This window comes from Euprymna scolopes, chromosome 22 (genome assembly GCF_053919585.1).
Source record: "Euprymna scolopes isolate OS-2025 chromosome 22, ASM5391958v1, whole genome shotgun sequence".
In the NCBI taxonomy this organism is placed as follows: domain Eukaryota; kingdom Metazoa; phylum Mollusca; class Cephalopoda; order Sepiida; family Sepiolidae; genus Euprymna; species Euprymna scolopes.
In genome coordinates, this window is record NC_136503.1 from 70,521,029 (window position 1) to 70,541,553 (window position 20,525).

Below are 20,525 nucleotides of genomic sequence, written 5' to 3' on the forward strand. Positions count from 1 at the left end.
AATATAAGACAGCGAAACGAGTTGGTTTGGCTGGCATGTATTAGAGAAAAGGAATCGAGTCCCAAGTCGTTCGAATCAGATCTTATCTTTGATTTTTGCCTCCTGCCAAAGTCATACTTAGAGGTGAGCAAGGAATTTGACATCTTGTCGGGTTGAAATTTTTCATATGGTATCACCAGCAGAAACATTTGAAAGAAGAACATTACAAGTATATTGACTCAGAATGTTATTGATAGTACAAAATGTACCTTGGCTTTAACGTTCAGGGTCTTATAACTCTCCCCTGGCATCCACTTGGCTTGCTCTTTAATCTTCAGATTCCATGAGCAGTTTTCTGACAAAGGGGGGAAAAATGCTGTTTGCCGAGTCGGCTGTTGTTTTGAGTGTTATGATATGCAGAGATTTCCAATCTTCCTCTATTCGATATCATTCGATTGGTAATCAATCCATCTCATTAATCATTGTCCTCGGGTAGATTTTGGCCTTCATAAATGGTGACTCGTTGGTAAAAAAAAAAGTATAATTGATAAGTAGCGATAGTAATATAAGAGTGCAAATAGTAGAAACATATCTTACAGTGCAGATTATAAAAGGAAAAAGTTTTATTTACTGCTGTTTTGAAGGTTTTTCTTGAAAACAAAACCATTTCTCAATTTTTTTGCATTTCTTTGTGTTATTTTCTTAATGAAACTGTCTAATCTGTAAATGCTCTTTTCCATTCATCAATTTATTGCATATTTACGTGCTATTTGTGTCAGTATGTTTTGTGATAACCTTGGCGGAATCTTTTTATAATCCTCTTTATTTTTCAGGCAACTGTTTATAGAGGGGGTTACCAACGGTTTGCTCCTTACTGAGGTCACATGATAACATTGCTACAACCAATAACAAGGACTCTATTCAATAGGATGGCAACACATCAGCAGCAGAATTTTTTTACAAGATTTCTCTCTGTACATGTGCATATGTGTATGTATAAAGATACAGGGCTCCTTAGTGCTATCCGAGGACTACAAAAATCCGGCACTTGGGGCCAAAAAAAAAAAAAAAAACAAAAAAAAAAAACAAAAAACCACAAAACAAAACAAAAAAAAAACACCAACAAAAATTATAATAACAAGCAACTATCACATCTTTGGGAAAAAGAAGAAGAAAAAACAAATCAAGAATACATTATCATGGGTGACAAATGTTTAATTCCGAAAGAAGATGTGTTCATCTTCGGACAAACAAAATTCATTGAGAAAAACAAAAATGGCACTGGCTTTTTTTTTTTTTTTTAATTTTTTTTTTTTTTTTAACAAAAAGCTTGTAAGCATCGATGTGTGACAAAAGAAAATGCATTTTTTTTTTTTTTTTTTTAAAGATTTGAAAAAGAATGAACCAAAAAAAAAAAAAGAAAAAAAAAAAAGAGAAATGGAATTCTTACAACTCCTGGCAATTAACTAAAGAGACTTTGACCTGGAGAATCGCTGACTGACCTCTGTGTAAGATTACATAATGAAATAGTCATTTATTGAAGCTTTATACTTTTATCTAGTCATCCTAACCACAATTTTTACTTCTTATTTTTCACTTTTTCATCTTGCCCCATTATTATTATTATTTCTTATCATTTTCTTTTGTTCAACCAAACCAGACCACATAATAAGAAAAAAAATATCAACAGCTCTCACTCTCCTTTCTCACTTTGCATCGCCCTCTCAAAACACTTTATACCCTTCCTCCTCTTTTTATTATACATTTTATTTCTCCACAAAAGAGTGTATATTATTTTAAAAGATCTAACGAGAATTCTCATAAAGCTATTGGTTCCAAGGTGATTTTTTTTTAAATATGTAAAATAGAAAGAGTTCGGAGATTAAATTGGATTGGGTGGGTATAATTTGGGGGAGTTTCACCTCTCGTCTTCAATTTCTGCTACTCAGTTTTCTGATTCTGTATTTTTTATGAGTCTTTTGGCGACTTGGTCCAGATTCTAACGGATGGTAAGCATAGTCATTTTTCAAATGTACCAAATTAACAAAATATTGTTAAATAACTTTTCTTTATTTTAACTTAGCAAACAATTTTTTTACCCTTTTCGATTGCTAGTCAAAAGTCAACAATTATTAATTGCTTGTATATTTATTCTTTTGATTTTCTTTTTATGTCTGGGTTTTTTCTTCACACACACACACACACACACACACACACACACACACTCTCTCTCTCTCTTTTCTTTAAAAAGTTTACATTTCTTTTCATTTCTGTTTCTATCTTTTTAGCTAATTGTTCTCTGCTCTGTTCTCCCCCCCCCCAAGCACAAACTTTAATGCATTGATAAATTAATAAGAAAATAAATTAACCAAAAAAAAAAAAAAAGCTCGAAACAAAACAGATCCTTTGAGAATTCTTTTGCGGACTGTTATCGGCATCTTCATAGTTGATGTTGCTTCACCACGTTTCGTGCCAACCAACCTATCTTCTGGCCTTCTTCAGGTGGTTAACCACAATGAGATAGGCATGCAGAGTCTTGTAATTGTATCCCCAATAATTACTGCCTTCCATAGTTGTTGTTGTCTTGCCACGTTTTGGCCAATTAATTCTCTGGGTAGGATTGAGCTGCTATTTTCAGACAATGCTCACACTGCGCCATTGTATTTCTTCTATGGAAGGCAGTAATTACTGTGGATACAGCTACAACACTCAGTATTCTTATCCTGTTGTGATTAACCACCTGAAAAAGGCCAGAAACGTGATAACACAACAGCAATGAAGATGAGGATAAGTCTGCCCCAAAAAATTGATACTCAAATCATGAAGCCTCAGCTCTAAAAAAAATAAAATACAAATAACAAAATCCTCATTTAATCTTGACCAGTATTAGCCAAACCGATCTCTTATAGTCAACAAGTCAGAATTCTGCCTTTTCCTTTTTCTATACAAAGCCCTTTCATGCCTCCCTATCACCTCTAAATGAAAAGATCTGGCTAGGCAGGTAAAGATGTAGAAAATAAGAATATATAATAAGGTGCTATTCTGAATATGTGCAATCTTCTCTGTAGAAGAATGTAGAGTTTAATTCTTCTTCCAAAAATGAAATTTTCATGGAGGTATGACAACCAAAATGTTAGGAATCGCTTCTTTTTTAATTGATAAAAAGTTTGTTTTCCAAAGTTTTTAACCAAAGGAATAGTGAATGCTTTCACGCAAAAAAAAAAAAAAAAATCTCATTCAAAGGTAATATAGAATTTAAAAGTGTCTAAAAAGCAAATCTATAAAATTGCCACCATTATAATCATTTGTTTTCCTTCCCTGCCTGGCTTTGCTATTAATAATCCACTATTATGTAACTACTTGTTGCATCACACAAGTGATTTTTCAGTATTGCGTAAACACTCCTCTTCATCGATGGCCCTATGGTTCACCTTCTTCCTCATTTCTATATATTTTGCTTCGTCTGATATTCATTTTCATTTAATCTTTAGATTTTTAAAGAAAATTGAATTTGACTTTACCATTAACTAAAAATAGATAGCTGTGTTCTTTCAAGATATATAGTAATAGTCACAATATTTATGAATATTAGTTTTCTTTCTCCCAGAAGCAACCGTACCCTGGAGTTGGCAGTCTCTAAGAGACAGATTCTAATAAAAAGATTATCTCTGTCTAATTTTGCCAACTTTCTCTCGTTAAAAAAAAAAAAAATTAATAGATTAGAATGGAAGTAGAATCTTCATTTTCCAGGAAAAACTGAAATTGTGGCAGACGGTTAACTTTTAGATTTGCTGATGATGGCCATCTTTCTTTCTTTTTTTTTTTTTAATCAAGTCAAAGGATATTAGACACTTTTTCAGTTGCTAAGCATCTTAAATGCTCAAACAATAATTCTTAAATTATGCTTCACAAGCATTAATAGAAAAACAAATAAACAATAGGACAAAAAGGCAGTTATTCGTATCCTTTTAGCTTAAAACTCTAGAACATCTAATTTGTGGAAAACTTAAAAAAAAAATGATAAAAAGTTTAACTTTATAATTAATATATAATGTGCAGCTTCGATTACTTTGCAAGTTTCTTTTATAAAGTATGCAATGTATACAACAATTCCATAGATTGTGTGTGTGCATATATATATATATATATGTGCACAGACACACACATATACATCCTGCTATTCAATTATACAGGCACAAGTTGATAAAAGAATTATATATAGGCAATATTTTGGAAGATATGTTATCATTAGTATTATTTCTTTACCATTTTTGCTTTTGTTTTAAAAATTTTATTTCAATACATTTATGGCTGTTCATATATTTCAACTCTTTTCCCTCTTTTGTTTATTAATTTGACTGGCTTTAAAGGAAAGGAAGATAGCATGTTTTTTTTTTAATTTTTTATTCAGACTTAAAACAATGTTGATATTATCAATTTACCTGTTGTTTAACATGACTTTCTATAAAATCTTTCCAAACACATGTCAGTAGAATTTATATAACAACTATTAGTATTTTATTTGTGCTCTAAGTGAGTCACACATCTTCTCAAATTAGTTATTCCTTGTTTTCCACCCTATTATAAACATGCCATCTAAACAAACTAGGTTTAAAATGAAACAGATTTTTATTTTGTGGAAAGAAAACAAAAATACTCAATTTTTTCTTCCCTTTTAAAAATTTTTTCTTTTCTTATTACTGTATTCTCCAAGAAATATGTGATGGAAAATTTTTATAATCAAAGAACGGTATATATATATATATATATATATATATATATATATATATATATATACACCATTGCACTCTAATTACTGTAGCAATAATTTTTTTTCACCACTCCAAAGAAGTTTTTATTTTTCATCATTTTTCTTAAAAAATGATTGTTTTATGTAAACCAATTTTTTAAAATGTTTCTTTTTTTAAATTTTTATTCAATTGAACAAAATTTGAAATTATTTTCGTATCTCCAACCTACAAACCATTTTTTTTAGTTGATTTTTTTTTTGTTGTCTCCCCCTCAATATGCTTCTTTTATTTTTTTGTTTTACTTGACTAACTGGATGAACTTTTATTGTCCAATTACAAATATTCTAACGAGTGCAATATTTCTACTTGAACAAAACTGACAGAATTATTTCTATGTCATCTGATTAACGGAAATGCCTAAATCATTTTTAATTACTTTGAGTGTAAAAAGATTTTCAGTAGATCTGTATTTTTTATTTTTTAATTTTTTCTTAGAAATCCCGACCCATTAAGAAAAATTTTTTACTTTGCAGTCGTGTATGGAGACAGTGGACTATATCGACATTTTTTTCACTTATATACTAACATTTTACTATATAAATTGGGCGCGAGACCAGAAATTACTTGAGCTTCGTACTCCTCTTTAAAGAATAAGGGGGTGGACCTATTTAATCAAAACGAATTTTATTTCTTCAATTTTCTACAGAAATTGGGAGTTAGATTTGCTTGACCCACATCCACTGCCCCTCCTCCCAAAAAAGACACTTGTCATTTGAGATGTAAAGATGTAACCCCCTAGACGTTCATCTTCTGATAATCTAATAACGTGTTTTAATTTCTTTATTTAAAGGCAGGTGTGCAGGTTAAGGAAAAAATTTAAAAACAAAACAAAAACACCTTTGAATTAAATTATCTTCCATAAAAACGGAAAAAAAAATCTGATTGTTTATTCTATTTCAATATATCTGTTCCATTTTCTTTTTATGTGTTACCAGGAGCCAAATATGTTTGAGAAGAACTTTTTTTTTTCTTCTAATTGTTTAGGCATAAATAATTTCTAATTACTTTTTTTAAAACTTATGTCCTATTTTTATCTCCCTATATCTATTTTTCTTTTTACTAATTGTAAATATTCTATAACTTATTTCTCTCCCCCCCCCATTTCACTCTTTATATACAAGATTTAAACGCATCTTCCATTGTAAAATTGTTTTTACAGTTTTTCACAGTGTGCCATTTTTTTTCTGACTGTATGAGTATAGGCTTGTATATATTCATACGCATGCGTGTGTGTATAAAAAATCTTTCACTTTCGTAGCAATCTTTTTATGAGATGGCTTGAAAACCAGCTGAAATTTCTCTTCCAATATACATACACAGTTTATATTTTCTTTTCAAAGATAAAAGAATGGCAATTTTTAAGTAGCTTTTAGAATTCAAATGTCGTAAAGTTTGAGTAAAACAGTGAAAAAAAAATTCTTCACTTGCCCCCAAATCCCTGCCCTTCTCTCTCTCTATCTATATATATATAAAGTCTCTCGCCCAATACATGTTACAATTTTTATCTCTTACCCATAACTAACGTGCTTCCCAAAACAATATTAAACAATTTTTTTAAGTTTCATATATATATATATATATATATATATATATATATATATATTCTGATTGGCACTGGATCTCTGTCTGTTGATGGCCTGAACATGGAATGTGTTTTTATCAAGTTGGATGCAGGCTTGCCTTTCACAACCTTAGGTTTGGTTGGGGGAAAGGGTTCCAATCATAAATTGTTTACATATTTGGAAAAAAGAAACTTTAAATAGAAAAGAGGAAAAAATGTATTAGAAAAAAAAAAAAAATAATTAAAAAAAAAAAAAAAAAAAAATGGAACCCCATCCCCCACCAAAAAGGAAAAATAAATTGACATGCATGGGCTGTCATTGGGCCAATTGGAAGAGTTGCATGAATGTGTGCTAATAATTATATCACAGCCGTTATGGCATGTTGTCTCACTTATTTTCAGGCTGCCTGAGGTTGAGGGGGCTCATATTCTTTATATTCACTGTACAATTTGATTGTGGACTATTGGAATCTTACTGGTTATTGGAGATGCGTGGCTTATTCTGATTATTAAAAAAAAAAAAAAAACTGAAAAATAAAAAAACAAAACAAGAACAATAAGAATTAAAGTCAGCAAAGGAGGCTTGGTTATATTGAACCCATCTTACTATCCGTTAATATGCCAATGCTCTTAATTTGTCATAACAAAGTGACAATTTTTTGAAAGTTCATTTCCTTCACAAGTAGCTAATACTAATTAGTTGTATCAGACACTTTCTCTTTGTTTTATCTCAAATTAAAAAAAAGGTTTCTTAGGATAATTTTCAAACAGCAACACTACCTCTTATTTTATTTATTTATAAGAGATTACTAGTTTTTTACTCAAAACTAATTTGCTTCTAAACTTTCAAACCTATTTCTTAAACTATTTTTAGAATACTTTTAAAAATATTTCTAACATTTTTAACTACCTTGAAATTATTCTTATTCATATATTAAAAAAAATAAATATATTTATTTATTACTAATGGTACAAAAGATCAAATCAAATGAACATGGTGCTCTAAGATCAAATATGGCTGAAGATAACTGGGAGTGATTTGTTTATTAAGATAAATAAACTGAATAAAAACAAAATTTCAATCTGAGTCTGCCCCAAGTTTGAAGCATGATACCATGTTGATTTGATCTCATCTTTGGTCACATTATTATTAAACTAATATTATGCTCTTATTAAATAATTGAGCATTATGTTTAATTTCTTTCCACTAAACGAAACCAAGAATTATATGTACACAGCTTTATGTAACAGCTTGGACGATATAAGGAATATTTAACTTAATTTTTTTTTTTTCTTCATATAAACTCGAATATATATATATCTTAACTTTTAGAATATTTATCATGAAACTTTAGCATGTTTTTTTTATTTTTTACTTAAAAAAAAAAAAAAAAGACTAATTTTTGTAATTAGCCACTACATACAGATAAATTGTGTTCCTTTACTTTCTCTCATGTGGTAGGAACAATTGAAACTAAAATAGTATTGATGATTGACTGTTGAGCATGCAGTCAATAATTAATGACATTGGCTCTCTATAACCATTGCCTTCCTCGCCAGCATCACCTAACTTGTGCTGTGAAAATGTGGAGCATGTTTTTTTCTTTGTACGGATTGCATTTCACGTTTGTACAGCAGTGCCTATAAGGAAGACCTATTGTGTGCTGAATGAATTTGTACAGCTAGTTGTAACATAGACAGATGGATAAGTGAATATCCCCCTTTTTAATTCAAATCTCCTCCCCTTGTTTCCCCCCTATTTACATCTTGGTTTGCTTTGACTTTCTTCATTGTTCTTTGGTGCACTGTTAGTAGACCTCATCAGATTTCACTAGTAGAAACAAATACATTTCTAATCCTTGACTGACCTTGAAGATTTTTTTTTTTTTTTTTTTTTCTAATACCAAACTTAGCATGCATATTAAAACAATCGCAATAAGATTTTAAGCCTGCCGAAAAATAAAATTCTTTAAGACCAATATTTTTTTTTTCTTTTACATCATAATGAAATCATGATCATTTTTATGTTTGGCAGGAATACTTTCAAATCTCATAATACTCAATATTTCTCCCTCAAGTATTCCTTTCAAAGTTAATACTCAAATTTTCTGCATCCACCACGACTACACACACAAAATATTAATTTTTTTTTTTTTTCATACATATTCTCATTTTTATTATTTTTATTTTTTCTTTTTTTAATCAAAATCTTTCTTACCAGATATATTTGCTATTTATTGAAATATATCTATTCTGTTGTCTGAGAGTAACTGAGTTGGTAACTGCAAATTCCAACATACTGCTGATGTTCTCGGTGCAGACATTGTATATTTATTTTGATGAATCTCTATCATTTTGTAAAACTCATAAAAAAAAAAATCCACTCCACCAGTGAAAAAAAAAAAAAAAAAAATTCCAGAATAACTGATTTCATTTGCTGCTGCAAAAAAAGGGTTGAAATGCTTAGCTTGTAAACTGATGAGCTATCATTATCAACTACAGTTGGACAGTGATGTATAGTTGTAAATAACTCCTGCCCAAATTTTTTTTTCTCTTCATTTTTTATTGCTATATACGTTTTTTTTTTTTTTAAGTAACTTTTTCAATACAAGCAAATAACAAAAGGACAAACACAACAATCTCATGAGCTAAATCAAATCTGTGTGTTCGGTGGGATGCCGGTTCATATTTTTTTTTTACATAAATTATTTGATCGCTTGTTCTCTTATTTCATGTTTAAGTTTGGTAAAAATGAAGAATATGTGAAACGTATAATTCTGTCTCCAGTTCTTCACCATCTTCTCTAATTTGAACTTTGAAAAACGAACAAGTTTTTTTTATTTTTTATTATTGATATTTAAACTTTGGTCATTGTAGTCTTAGGCTGAATCGTTAATAAGATAGTAACTTTTAAAATTCACACTTGTAGCCATAAAAATAAAAAAATATATAAGTAGCATTTTCTCAGCTACATGATAGACTGTTTACAATTACTAACCTTCACCTTGTCACTAAAGCGGCACCACAAGTGGCAACTGTAGTCCACTATGTACAGGAAAAGATGTATGAATTTGAAAACCGTTTCTGCTGCACAACACCATCATTTAGACAGAAATTAGGAATTCAATCACCAGACCTACATGTTAAAAGCTTTAATATTCTGTATGCAAAGAACAATGAAGAAAGCTAAGACACTTTATCTTCCATGTCTCTCTTTTTTAATAATAACCTTCACCCCCGCCCCCGAACAAAAAAAAGAAAAAAGAATAAGATCTTTACATAAGAGAGATGGCAGCCATTGCTGTACAACTAATCCCTGATTGAACCAATTGGTTAATATGTTTCAGTAGCTAATAGGTCCTATTGCTAGAGCATGCTTGACTCATCTTCTCTGTCTGTTGTATGTTCTTTACCTGGCTGTTGTAGTTCAGGTACTCTATACGAGTCTCAGATTTGTCGCAAATGCAATAGCAGGGTATCCTCTGCACGTGTATACTTCCAAGTATTTTGGTACCTAACCTGTAAAATGGTGTGGTCAATTGTATAAATGCATCATGGGGCAATAAAACATTGTCTGCAGTCTTTTCTATATTGTTCTGCCTGATTGGGTCTTCATTACCTGTTCATATCCAAGCATGCTCTCCACAAATGCTTTTACAAGTCCTGCCCTTACCCCTTGCTGCGTGTATTTCTGTCAGTAACAGCATCTTCATATATAAACATTTTCTGCCACTAAAAGATACTTAAAAAAATGTTGTTTTTTTTATTCAAAGAATCATGAATTCTCGTAAATGCTTTTTATGCACTTGTTTTGCATGTATTTTATATATATATATACATAAATATATATATATAATTTTTTTTTTTTTTTTTTTTGCATGTTGACTTGTCTTAATCATTTTTTCCTTTATTTGGTTGTGGCTACTACTTCTTGCCCTTGAGTGCAATGTAGAATTTAGATGTTTCTTTCACAAATATTAATAAAAGCCATTTTAAGGCCAAGGGGCTGTTGCATGCTTTTTTTTTTTCTTTCATTTTTTTTTTCTTTTTTTTTTTTTTTTGTCTTAACCTTTTGGCAAAGATTTTTTGCACTTCGAATCTTTCTCTTGTTTGTTGTGAATGCACATATTCCACTTTTGCATGTTCTTAAACTTGAAAAAAAAAAAAAAAAAAAAGAAAGCAAAATTAATCATTAAAAAGAAGAAAAATCCTGTGCATTAACATTCAACTATAAAAGTTTAAAAATTAACCAGATGCAAAATATGTCGGTAATTTCCTTTGCTCCTGCACTACTTTAATTAATGTGTTCTGATCTTCCAAAACAGCTCATACTTCATCGATATATAAAATGTAAGTGAATGATTTAGGTGAGTAAAGAGTGGATCAGTGCATATCATCTAAAATTTTCAGGATGAAAAAGAATACATATATGGCTTTATTTTAAAAACATTTTTCGTGTATGAAAGGTGAAAAAATAATTTTTCTACCCTGAACTAATTACTTCATTTCTAAATTGGGTGCCTTTTTTTTTTTTTTTTGCTTATAAATTTATTTTCATGACAGTAGAATACTCTGATTATCCAAGCCAGAGTATGGTTTTCCTTGAGCTTATGCTGGTGATGATTCAAGCTTTCATACATGAAAGAGTCAAAAGTATATATATATATATATATATATATATATATATATATATAAGTTTAACTAATGCCTACTATGAATTCTTTTAAAATAGTGGGGGGGGGGGGCATTTTCAGAGATATATGCATACAAAATATGAGTGAGTGTGTGTGTGAATGTATCGGGACACACATATATATATATATCATCCTTAACTTTTTATTTATTTACAAAAAGAATATTTATGCCTTTTTCTCCTTTATTTTTTATCTGTTTAAAGAAACGATTTCATTTATTTATCTTTTCTTTGAAAAAAAGAAAAGGTCAGTGTTAACTAGTCATGTTTTGTTTTTAGATGGATTTCCAGCAGATGTTAATGTCAGTTTTTTTTTGTTTTTTTGTTTAAATTTTATCATTATGAAGAAGGTATGAACAATCATTTGCATGATGACGAGGAAAAGAACAACAACACAAAAGAGGAAGAACAAAAGAGATAAAAGAAAAAAAAAAGCACAAAAATGAAAAAAAAAAAAAAAAAAGTGAATTTGGGTTTCAATATTTAAAAAGAAAAAACAAACAAAAAAAAAAACTTGATGTTATGATCCGCAGTGTTCAACTTATCCACATTTGGAAATGTCATAACCAACCTTCAAGTGCAATATTGTAATTACATCCCTTCCCGCTCTTTTCTTGTTCATTTAAATAATCAACTTAATATCAAAATTGTCGTCATGATGATATTAAGAAATATATATATATATATATATATATATATATATATATATGATGAGAATAAGGGAAACAGTATTCCGACGAAAACGAAAGACAAAAAGGAACAAACCAAGTCACACGTCTATCAACGTTTTGTCTTTATTGCAAGACTTCTAGATGAGTAAATAATAACAATAAAGATGAAACGTTGATGGACGTGCAACTTGTTTTTTTTTTTGTTTTTTTTGTCTCACCGGAATACTGTTTCCATTATTCTCATATATATATATATATATATATATATATATATATATATATATAGACACCAATCAATGCTCGGTACATACTCATGTCTTGGTTTCATTTAATTTAGCAACATTCTCTATTCATTTTGAAAACATTTTTTTAAAGAAAAAAAAAAGTACATATATTCATACAAATCCATACATTAATATATACCTGGCATGAAAGATACACTTACCAAAACGTATTAATATACCTTAAAAAGAAAAATTGTAGGGTTCAAGAGACTTTTTTTTTTTATCTGCTGGGATAATGGTATTTCTGACAATATTCTGGCTCTAAGTAATATAGCAAGTTAATTTTCAATATATATTGCTCATCCCCTCCAAAAAAAGACTTACTTTCGCGTTTAACATTTTTATTTTATTTCCATAAATGATGTATCTAATACGTATTTATTTTATGATTTATTTATTTATTTTGTAAGCCAATGTAACATTTGGTTTACCATAATCCCTATGATAAGCCAATTCGGAATTGTTTATTGATGGCTACGTGATTAAGTGATATTCCTTTCATATTACATGCCATACATTTTATTTATTGTAAACAAGAAATATTAAAATGCATCCATTCAGTCTGTGTTTTCAACCATGAAAATACTATTTTGAAGCTAAGCATGGTAGACCGACAGATGCTTTTATAGAGATGTTTGGATGTATCAAAGAATCTAAAAGAAAAAGAAAAAAAAAGCTTTAGAGTCCGAGTGGGTGGTTATTATGCATTTCTTGCCTTCTCCTAGGTCATCATTTATTTAGAAATTAAATTACCAACGTTACTTTATTGAACCATCATCCCCCATATTTTAATGGAAAAACAACATACAAAAAAAAAAAAAGGAGCAGTTTCTTTATACTTTCACACTTTACTTTTAACTTTTGCTTTCAGTAGAGTTATAGTATCTTACCTTTTTTTGATGGCATTAATGTGTTGATCTTTGACCTAAAGATCGTATTAAAAAAAATAAATTCTAAAACTTTGGCTCAACAAGAGCGAAGGACATCCAGAAGTGATATGAAGCTATAGATTTGTTCATTAGGATATCTGATATAAGCAATTCATTCTTCAAGCTAGTTCCTGAAAGCCTTTGCCCATTAAAAGAACTTTTCTTTTCTGAAAATATTTTTAAAACGAATGTTTGCTTATGACAAAAATGCAACTTTTCAACAGAAAAGAGAAATCTACTATTTGAAGTAGAATGAGGGGAATTTGCTAGTCACTGATGATTTTCGGTTATTATCGCGTCAACAGGCTTTGTTTATGCCAAAATGATATTCCCCAGCATATTTGGTTTCTTTTCTGATATTTACCTCATCAACTTAAAAAAAACAAACAAATTTTTTTAAATTGAACGTAACATTCAGGTCATACATAAAATAGTGAAATAACTTATTTTTAGTATTCCCGAAAACTTTTCTTTTAAATAGTTGAAAAGGTGGGCTTTACTAAAAATCAGTGACTGTTTTGGAGTTTTGGATAGCCTAAATAGATTTGAAAGTTGTGAAAGAGTAAAGAGATTAAACGAATAAACTACTACTTGCTGCTTATTTGGTAGGATGACTCATCTAGGAGAAGGAAATATATGAAATAGACAATGACAAGCTGCCATGGTTTATTTCCCCCGCCTTGACACCAAAACCAACAAAGTCTAGGCTATCTCTGTTGACTGCAGAACGGCTGTTGCTCTGTGCAGTTCTAGGAGGTCTACCTTCCCATACCATTTTCTTTTGAGAGGTTAATTGCTTACACCTCTACAAAGAAATGCCAATGGGGCTGCTTTAGGCAATTTTTAATAGGGCAGAGACCCTTCTTTTCTGACCTTGTGTCACATCTTCCTGCGGTTGGAAAGAAGTAACTAACAGCGATTCATGACAGTTATTGCCCTAGAATCATGACGTGTACTTTTCTAACATACTTTTGCTAATACACATTTTGTTAACTGTACCATCAGTGGGAAAGAAGTAAAATCTTGTGTAGGGAATAGTGTTACTCTAGTAAGTAAGTAAGTCGATCACTTAGCAGACATGATATTACTGTTTAAAGAAATTAATAAAGAAAGATGGCCAACCAATGATCTGTAGTGTGAATACCTTGCCGGGTATAAATAATGTAAATGCATGTAACATGATGGTTAGAATGTTCACTAATTTGGTCAGGACACAAATGGTTCATTCCTCAGATAATTTATACCAAACCTTTGAAAGAAAATGGTATTTGATATCTCCTTGCTAAGCACTCAGCATTATATGGTGAAAGTCAAGGATAAGTGGAGCACTCCATTGAAAGGAGTGTTACCTTTCTCTACATCATGGTGTAGTAGCCAATGAAAATGGAGCATTCAAATTGCCCTCAATTTGAGTCGATCCATCTATTTATTCATTTTTTTTTTTTTTTTTTTTTTTTTTTTTAGATAGTAAGTCTTTTTGAAAGATATATCTTGATTAAAACTTGAAGAAAATTTTCCATAAATTTATTATGAACCGACTTTTAATGTATATTTATTTACTGGCAGCTCATTTTTTTTTCTCGTTTTCTAAGATTTATTTTACTTACTAGCTGTAAAAAAAACAAAAAAAAACACTAACAACAGTGGGACTGTGGGAGAATTTATTCATACTAAAAGGGTTTAAAGCCAAATAATTTTATTTTTTAAGCTTGATACATTAATTTTTTTTTTCATGATGCTAAAAAAAAGGTAACGAATCACAAGGTTAAGTGGGTAAAAACAAAAGATTTTCTTTGTGCAAAAAGAACCGTTTGTCATCAAGATGACCACATCTTTTTAAACTGCAAAATAACTAAAAAGAAAAAAAAATGACTTATTCTTTGAATGAAGATTTTAATAATAATGATAATCCTTTACTTGAATTCATAGTTGATATTTTATTCCTTTTAGAGTATTGTTTGTTTCTTTGGTCATAGAATTAAAAAAAAAAAAAACAATTTAGAGATTCATACTTTCTAACACTATCATTCAGAAAAATATTAAAATGGAAGTTAGATAATTTGACGATATTTACAAAAAGCAACAGAAATTGTTGTTCTTGGAAATAAGTTTTTGTGCTTTTTGCAGATGACATTTATGACCACCTTTTGAATGACCTTGTAAGTAGTTAATAACCTGAAAGGACTTTGAAAAAAAAAAAAAAAAACATCCCTCTTGGACAGTGCAAAAAAGGAATTCTCCTGCACTCTCTGCCCAGCCTCAGCTTCTGCCGCATGTGCTCCAATGAACTTAATGCAGTAGTACCCCCCTTTTTTTTATTTTAATTTAATTTTTTTTTTTTTTTACTAAATTCTTTCCTCCGACCACTTGCCTTTTGAATTCCTTCCCTGCTCCTTAGATGTAATGTGAACAAACATATTGTCATCAAGCTCCCCATCTAGGTTACACTCTCACTCACCCTACTCACCCTATCACCACAAAAAATATCTGACTTCTGTCACGGTAGTTCTCTTACGCTTAATAAATATATATAAATATATATAAGCAATATTATTTATGCCATCCCGCTTACATGCTGAACGGACCATAATTACTAAAACAATTTGAAGTAAAATGATCTCCAGCAGCCCAATCCTCTCCTCCCCCTTTTTTAACTAGACTGAAAAGAATCCACGAAAACATGCTAAAAATTGCTTTGTGCTCATATGAAGTGATCACTGTCTAGCTCTCAGTGATCATGTTTTTATTGGCTGTTTTTAAATTCACTGAGGCCATTGCCATGGTTATTGTTATTTAAAACTGTGATAAAACATTGCCATGCACAAGGAAGGAAGGAAAAAAAAATGATATCGTTCTAAGTCTTTCAGAAAAGAGGAGTTAACTTTAACCATCTTTGTTGTATGTTGTAAAAAAAAAAAAAAAAAAAAAAAATCACCTAACCATATTTTGTTGGAGAATTCTGGTTCGACGATCAATTTACAAAAGTGTCATTTTGAATGACACTTGATTACTTTTACTAGAATCCTAAATGGACCCATCTTTGTTTAGTTGAAGCTGTTTTGTTATCTATACAATGGTTCAGTATCTTTTTTTTTTTTTTTTTTTTTTTTTTTTCAAAAAGAAGGGGGGGGGGAGAAAAGAAAAAAAACAATCATCGCCATTATCATTATTAATGTTTATTATTATTTTCTTTTTTTGCGGAACATGACAAGAAAAACCTAAAAAAAAAAAAAATTTTGGTTCTTGCCCAACATTTTGGCAATTAAAAAAAAAAGAAAGAAAAGTTCTTCAGCAAATTATGAACTGATACAATAGTCTGAAGATATGCAATATGTTTTATATTGAATTAATTCCCTTATAAATTTTTTTTTTTTAATCTTTTACCTAAACAAACATTTTTTGTGCCCCTATTCTCTGGGTCCCTTTTCTGACTGATTGTGTGATTGATACAATCAACAGACATTTACAACAAGATCAAAAATTTAAAAAAAAAAGAAAAAAAAAAAAGCTGGGCTTCCATTTTTATTTGCTTAAAAACAAACAAAAAAAAATCTTCCATACTTCCCCAAGTTTGTCCATTGTAAATAATCCAACACTTTCTTTCCCAAACCTTCCACCATTTCATCATAAAAGAAAAAGGTTCGGATGTTACCACCTATTTTGACCAGTAAATATATACATGCTCAGTCTTTTTAACATTTTGTTTTTGTTTTGTTTTATGGATTTAATCATAAAAAAAAACCTTGTTGGAACGTTCATATAAAAGATAGTTTTTTTTTTTTTTGTCTTTTTTTTTTAAATTTCCATAGTGCATGTTGAGAAAAAAAAAGCTGTCTTTTTTGATTCACATGCAGCTACAAAGAAAATGAAATAAATTGCAAAACTTGTCTAGTCTTCGATGTTTCCTCAGTTATAAAAACAACAAAAGATTTTTCATTCATTAAAAATATTTCCGATTCATCACCATTTTTCACGAGGCTAACCTGAAATTACAAACTTTTTTGTTGGTTAAGAATTATAACATAAGTTGCACTAAACGAAGAAAATCATATCCGCAACCAATCCATGGAGATAGGATTTTTAAGACGAACAGAATACATGTTTACATTATTAAAAATAGATTCCTTGTTAGTACATTTATTTGAATAAACATGTGATCAATAGCATAAAAAAACACACACAAATAATCTCTATACTAGGTAGAACAGTGTAGGTGACTATCGGCTATGTTTAGGTTAATTGGCTTGAGAACTGACAAAAACCCTACAGCAATCTTGCTTGACTGTGTCATGGAATGCAGAGCGATCAGGCAGATGACCAATGCTGAATTTGCAGGGTAAACGTGTCATCAGTTTGGCTCACACTATTGTTGACAGTGCAACCCCAACCGTTGTGAGATGGCAATAATGTCATTATCAGAGTAAATTATCAAGTCATACGAGTGTAGATTTTATCTTATTACATTAGTAAGCTTAACTTAACTTGTCATGGGTGTGAAAGTGCCACAGTGAGTATGGACCTCACTGGTAGTGATGTTCTTAATCAAAAGTAAATATTTGTCATTGTATAATAGTTTTTTTGTTTTTTTTTTCATGATAACCTGACTTGGTGCACCCTAGTAGGAATTAACTGGTTTCCTCTTCCTCCCCCAGAGGAGGTTTCAAGGAAATATTGAATTCACAAGTGATCTCCAGTCTCAGGTATATCCATGTCACTGGAGATGACAACTTTTTTTTTTTTTTTTTTTTTTTTTTTGAGTTATTTATTTTTTATAGCATAATCGCATTGGTGATCTAACGTGAACCAGTGTGTTAGAGCTAAGCATTGTTCAGCCTGGTTATCACCAGATGGGTGACCATTTGAAAATATCAGGTGCCGTATGAATGAGGATTTGCAACACCTTCCAGCAAAAACAATAAAAATAAATAAAAAAAATAACTGCAAAAATCAGTTTTATGATTAATAATGAGTCATTAAAAAAGAATTACACTGTATGAATATTGGCGAGAGAGCGAGCGAATAAGAGAGAGAGAGAAAGCATGTGCAAGTCATTTTCTTTCTCTATCACTTTCTCCACTGCAAAAACTTCTTTTTGTTGTTGATTTTAATTCAAACAATCTGTATTTACTTGGAGGACCAAAAAATCTGTTTACCTTTTTAAAACAATGCATTTATTATATCAAACTTATTAACACGTGCAGTTTTTCTTTTCCATTTTATCTGATTCTGCTTATTTGTAAGGATGACTCATCTAGGAGAAGGAAATATATGAAATAAACCATGGCAGTTTTGTCATTGTTTATTTTCCCCCCTTAGCACCAAAACCAACAAAGTCTAGGCTATCTCTGTTGACTGAGGAATTGCTGTTGCTCTGTGCAGTTCTAGGAGGTCTACCTTCCCATACTGTTGTCTTTTGAGAGGTTAATTGCTTACTGCCTACAACACTCCTACAAAGAAATGCCAATGGGGCTGCTTAGACAATTTTTAACAGGCCAAAGTGCTCTTCTTTTGAGGGCATTGGCTTTCTTTTCTGACCTTGTGTCACATCTTCCTGCGATGGGAAAGAACTAATAGCGATTCATTGAGTTATTGCCCTAGAATCATGACGTGTACTTTTCTAACATACTTTTGCTAATACACATTTTGTTAACTGTACCATCAGTGGGAAAGAAGTAAAATCTTGTGTAGGGAATAGTGTTACTCTAGTAAGTCGATCACTTAGCAGACATGATAACAGTTCAGATTAATATTAGGTTGGTGCAAAAAAATAGTTTATTACTATTTAAAGAAATTAATAAAGAAAGATGGCCAACCAATGATCTGTAGTGTGAATACCTTGCCAGGTTTAAATAATGTAAATGCATTTAACATGATGGTTAGAATGTTCACTAATTTGGTCAGGACACAAATGGTTCATTCCTCAGATAATTTATACCAAAGCCTCGAAAGAAAATGGTATTTGATATCTCCTTGCTAAGCACTCAGCATTATATGGTGAAAATCAAAGATAAGTGGAGCACTCCCGTGAAAGGAGTGTTATCTTTCTCTACATCATAGTGTAGTAGCCAATGAAAATGGAGCACTCAAATTGCCCTCAATTTGAGTCGATCCATTTTTTTTTTTCTTTTTTTTTTTAGGTAGTAAGTCTTTTTGAAAGATATATCTTGATTAAAACTTGAAGAAAATCACTTAGCAGACATGATAACACTTTAGATTAATATTAGGTTGGTGCAAAAATAATGTCGCTTTTTGATGTGTATATATATATATTTTTGATAGGAAAAAAAAATTTTTAACGAGAATTAGTGATTGTCACATTCCTCATCATATTGAATATCTAAAATTTGAAATGAGCAATTAAGTGAAAAACCTTGCTTGCCCGAGATGAGGGTGCAGCACAAAGCTTGTAGTTCGATTTGTCAAACAATATTCAATCTAACATTTATCTATTAGAGATGAAGATCAGATCTAATAAAATTTAAAAAAAAAATGCAATTCCTATCTGTAGTTTATGGACTTAATAGACATTATCTTTTGTATGAATTCAAAGAGCTTGTATAAATGAGGTGCTCAGCAAAAAAAAAAAAAAAAAAAAAAACGAAACAAAAAAAAAAATACTATCCAATCATAATGCCTTTATACAGACATTTTATATTTTGATGTCATTGTTTTTATTTTTTTAAAGCTTACTATCATTTTGTGTATGAGTGTATGTATATATATGTACATACACACACACAATCATTTAATCTTACATTTAGTTTAAAAAAAAAAAAAAAAAGATGAGAAGGGGGAAAGTGTAAATTAAACTATTGAAACATATTTCGTAGTTTGGGCCTTTAACCCCTTCGGGTCATCTCCAGGGATACAGTCCTCTTACCCCTCTTCCTTCCTCCAACCATGACAACCATCCCATTTCCCAATATATATCTCCAGCTTTATATATATATATATATATATATATATATATATATATATATATATATATATATATTTGTGCAATGCTATCATTTTTTTTTTTTATTTTAATGTTTGGTGGTAAGTTTCTGACAACTGCAATCAAACGTAACTTTTCATCCTCAGAAAAACGAAAAAAAAATAATAAATAAATAAAAAGTCGGGAAAAGAAAACAAAAGATGAGAAAAAAAACAAAAACAAAAAAAAACCAGACAAATATGGTCATACACTGTGGATCATAATATCATTACACTAAAAAGGACACATCCCATGCGTTGCAAACCAATAATCAAAGAAAAAAAAGGATAATCTTATCACACTGTATTATTTAAGACGAAAGAAGACTGAATTTTTGTTACATTAATCTCGTGCGTTCATTTTTCTTTCTTTTTGACTTTTTTGTTCGTTTGCTTTCGTTTTTTTTTTTTTTTCTTCACCATCCATCAACCCGTAAATATGTCTGTTCACTTATTTGAGTGAATAGAACCAAAGATAAAAAAAAAACAAAAACAAAAAAAAACATGAGCCCTCCAGAATGATTTTTCAGAATAATAAACTCCGGATATGTTTTTTCTGCTAAAACATTACAAGACCTTCTTTCTATTGAAAGGATCAACCAATTGAATTGCGTGATGTACA

General features: G+C 30.3%; 1 protein-coding gene across 47 annotated transcripts in view; it reads left to right on the plus strand.

The window, feature by feature from the left end:
- The window catches only part of LOC145243461 (RNA binding protein fox-1 homolog 2-like), a 486,106-nt gene extending 465,856 nt beyond the window's left edge, over positions 1–20,250 (plus strand). For all 47 annotated transcript variants that reach the window (XM_080106365.1, XM_080106379.1, XM_080106393.1 and 44 more), the window contains one exon: positions 813–20,250. In XM_080106365.1, the coding sequence (XP_079962491.1) occupies positions 813–857 (45 nt within the window). In that variant the 3' untranslated portion in view covers positions 858–20,250. The remainder of the gene's footprint in view (positions 1–812) is intronic.
- Positions 20,251–20,525: the final 275 nt, after the last annotated feature.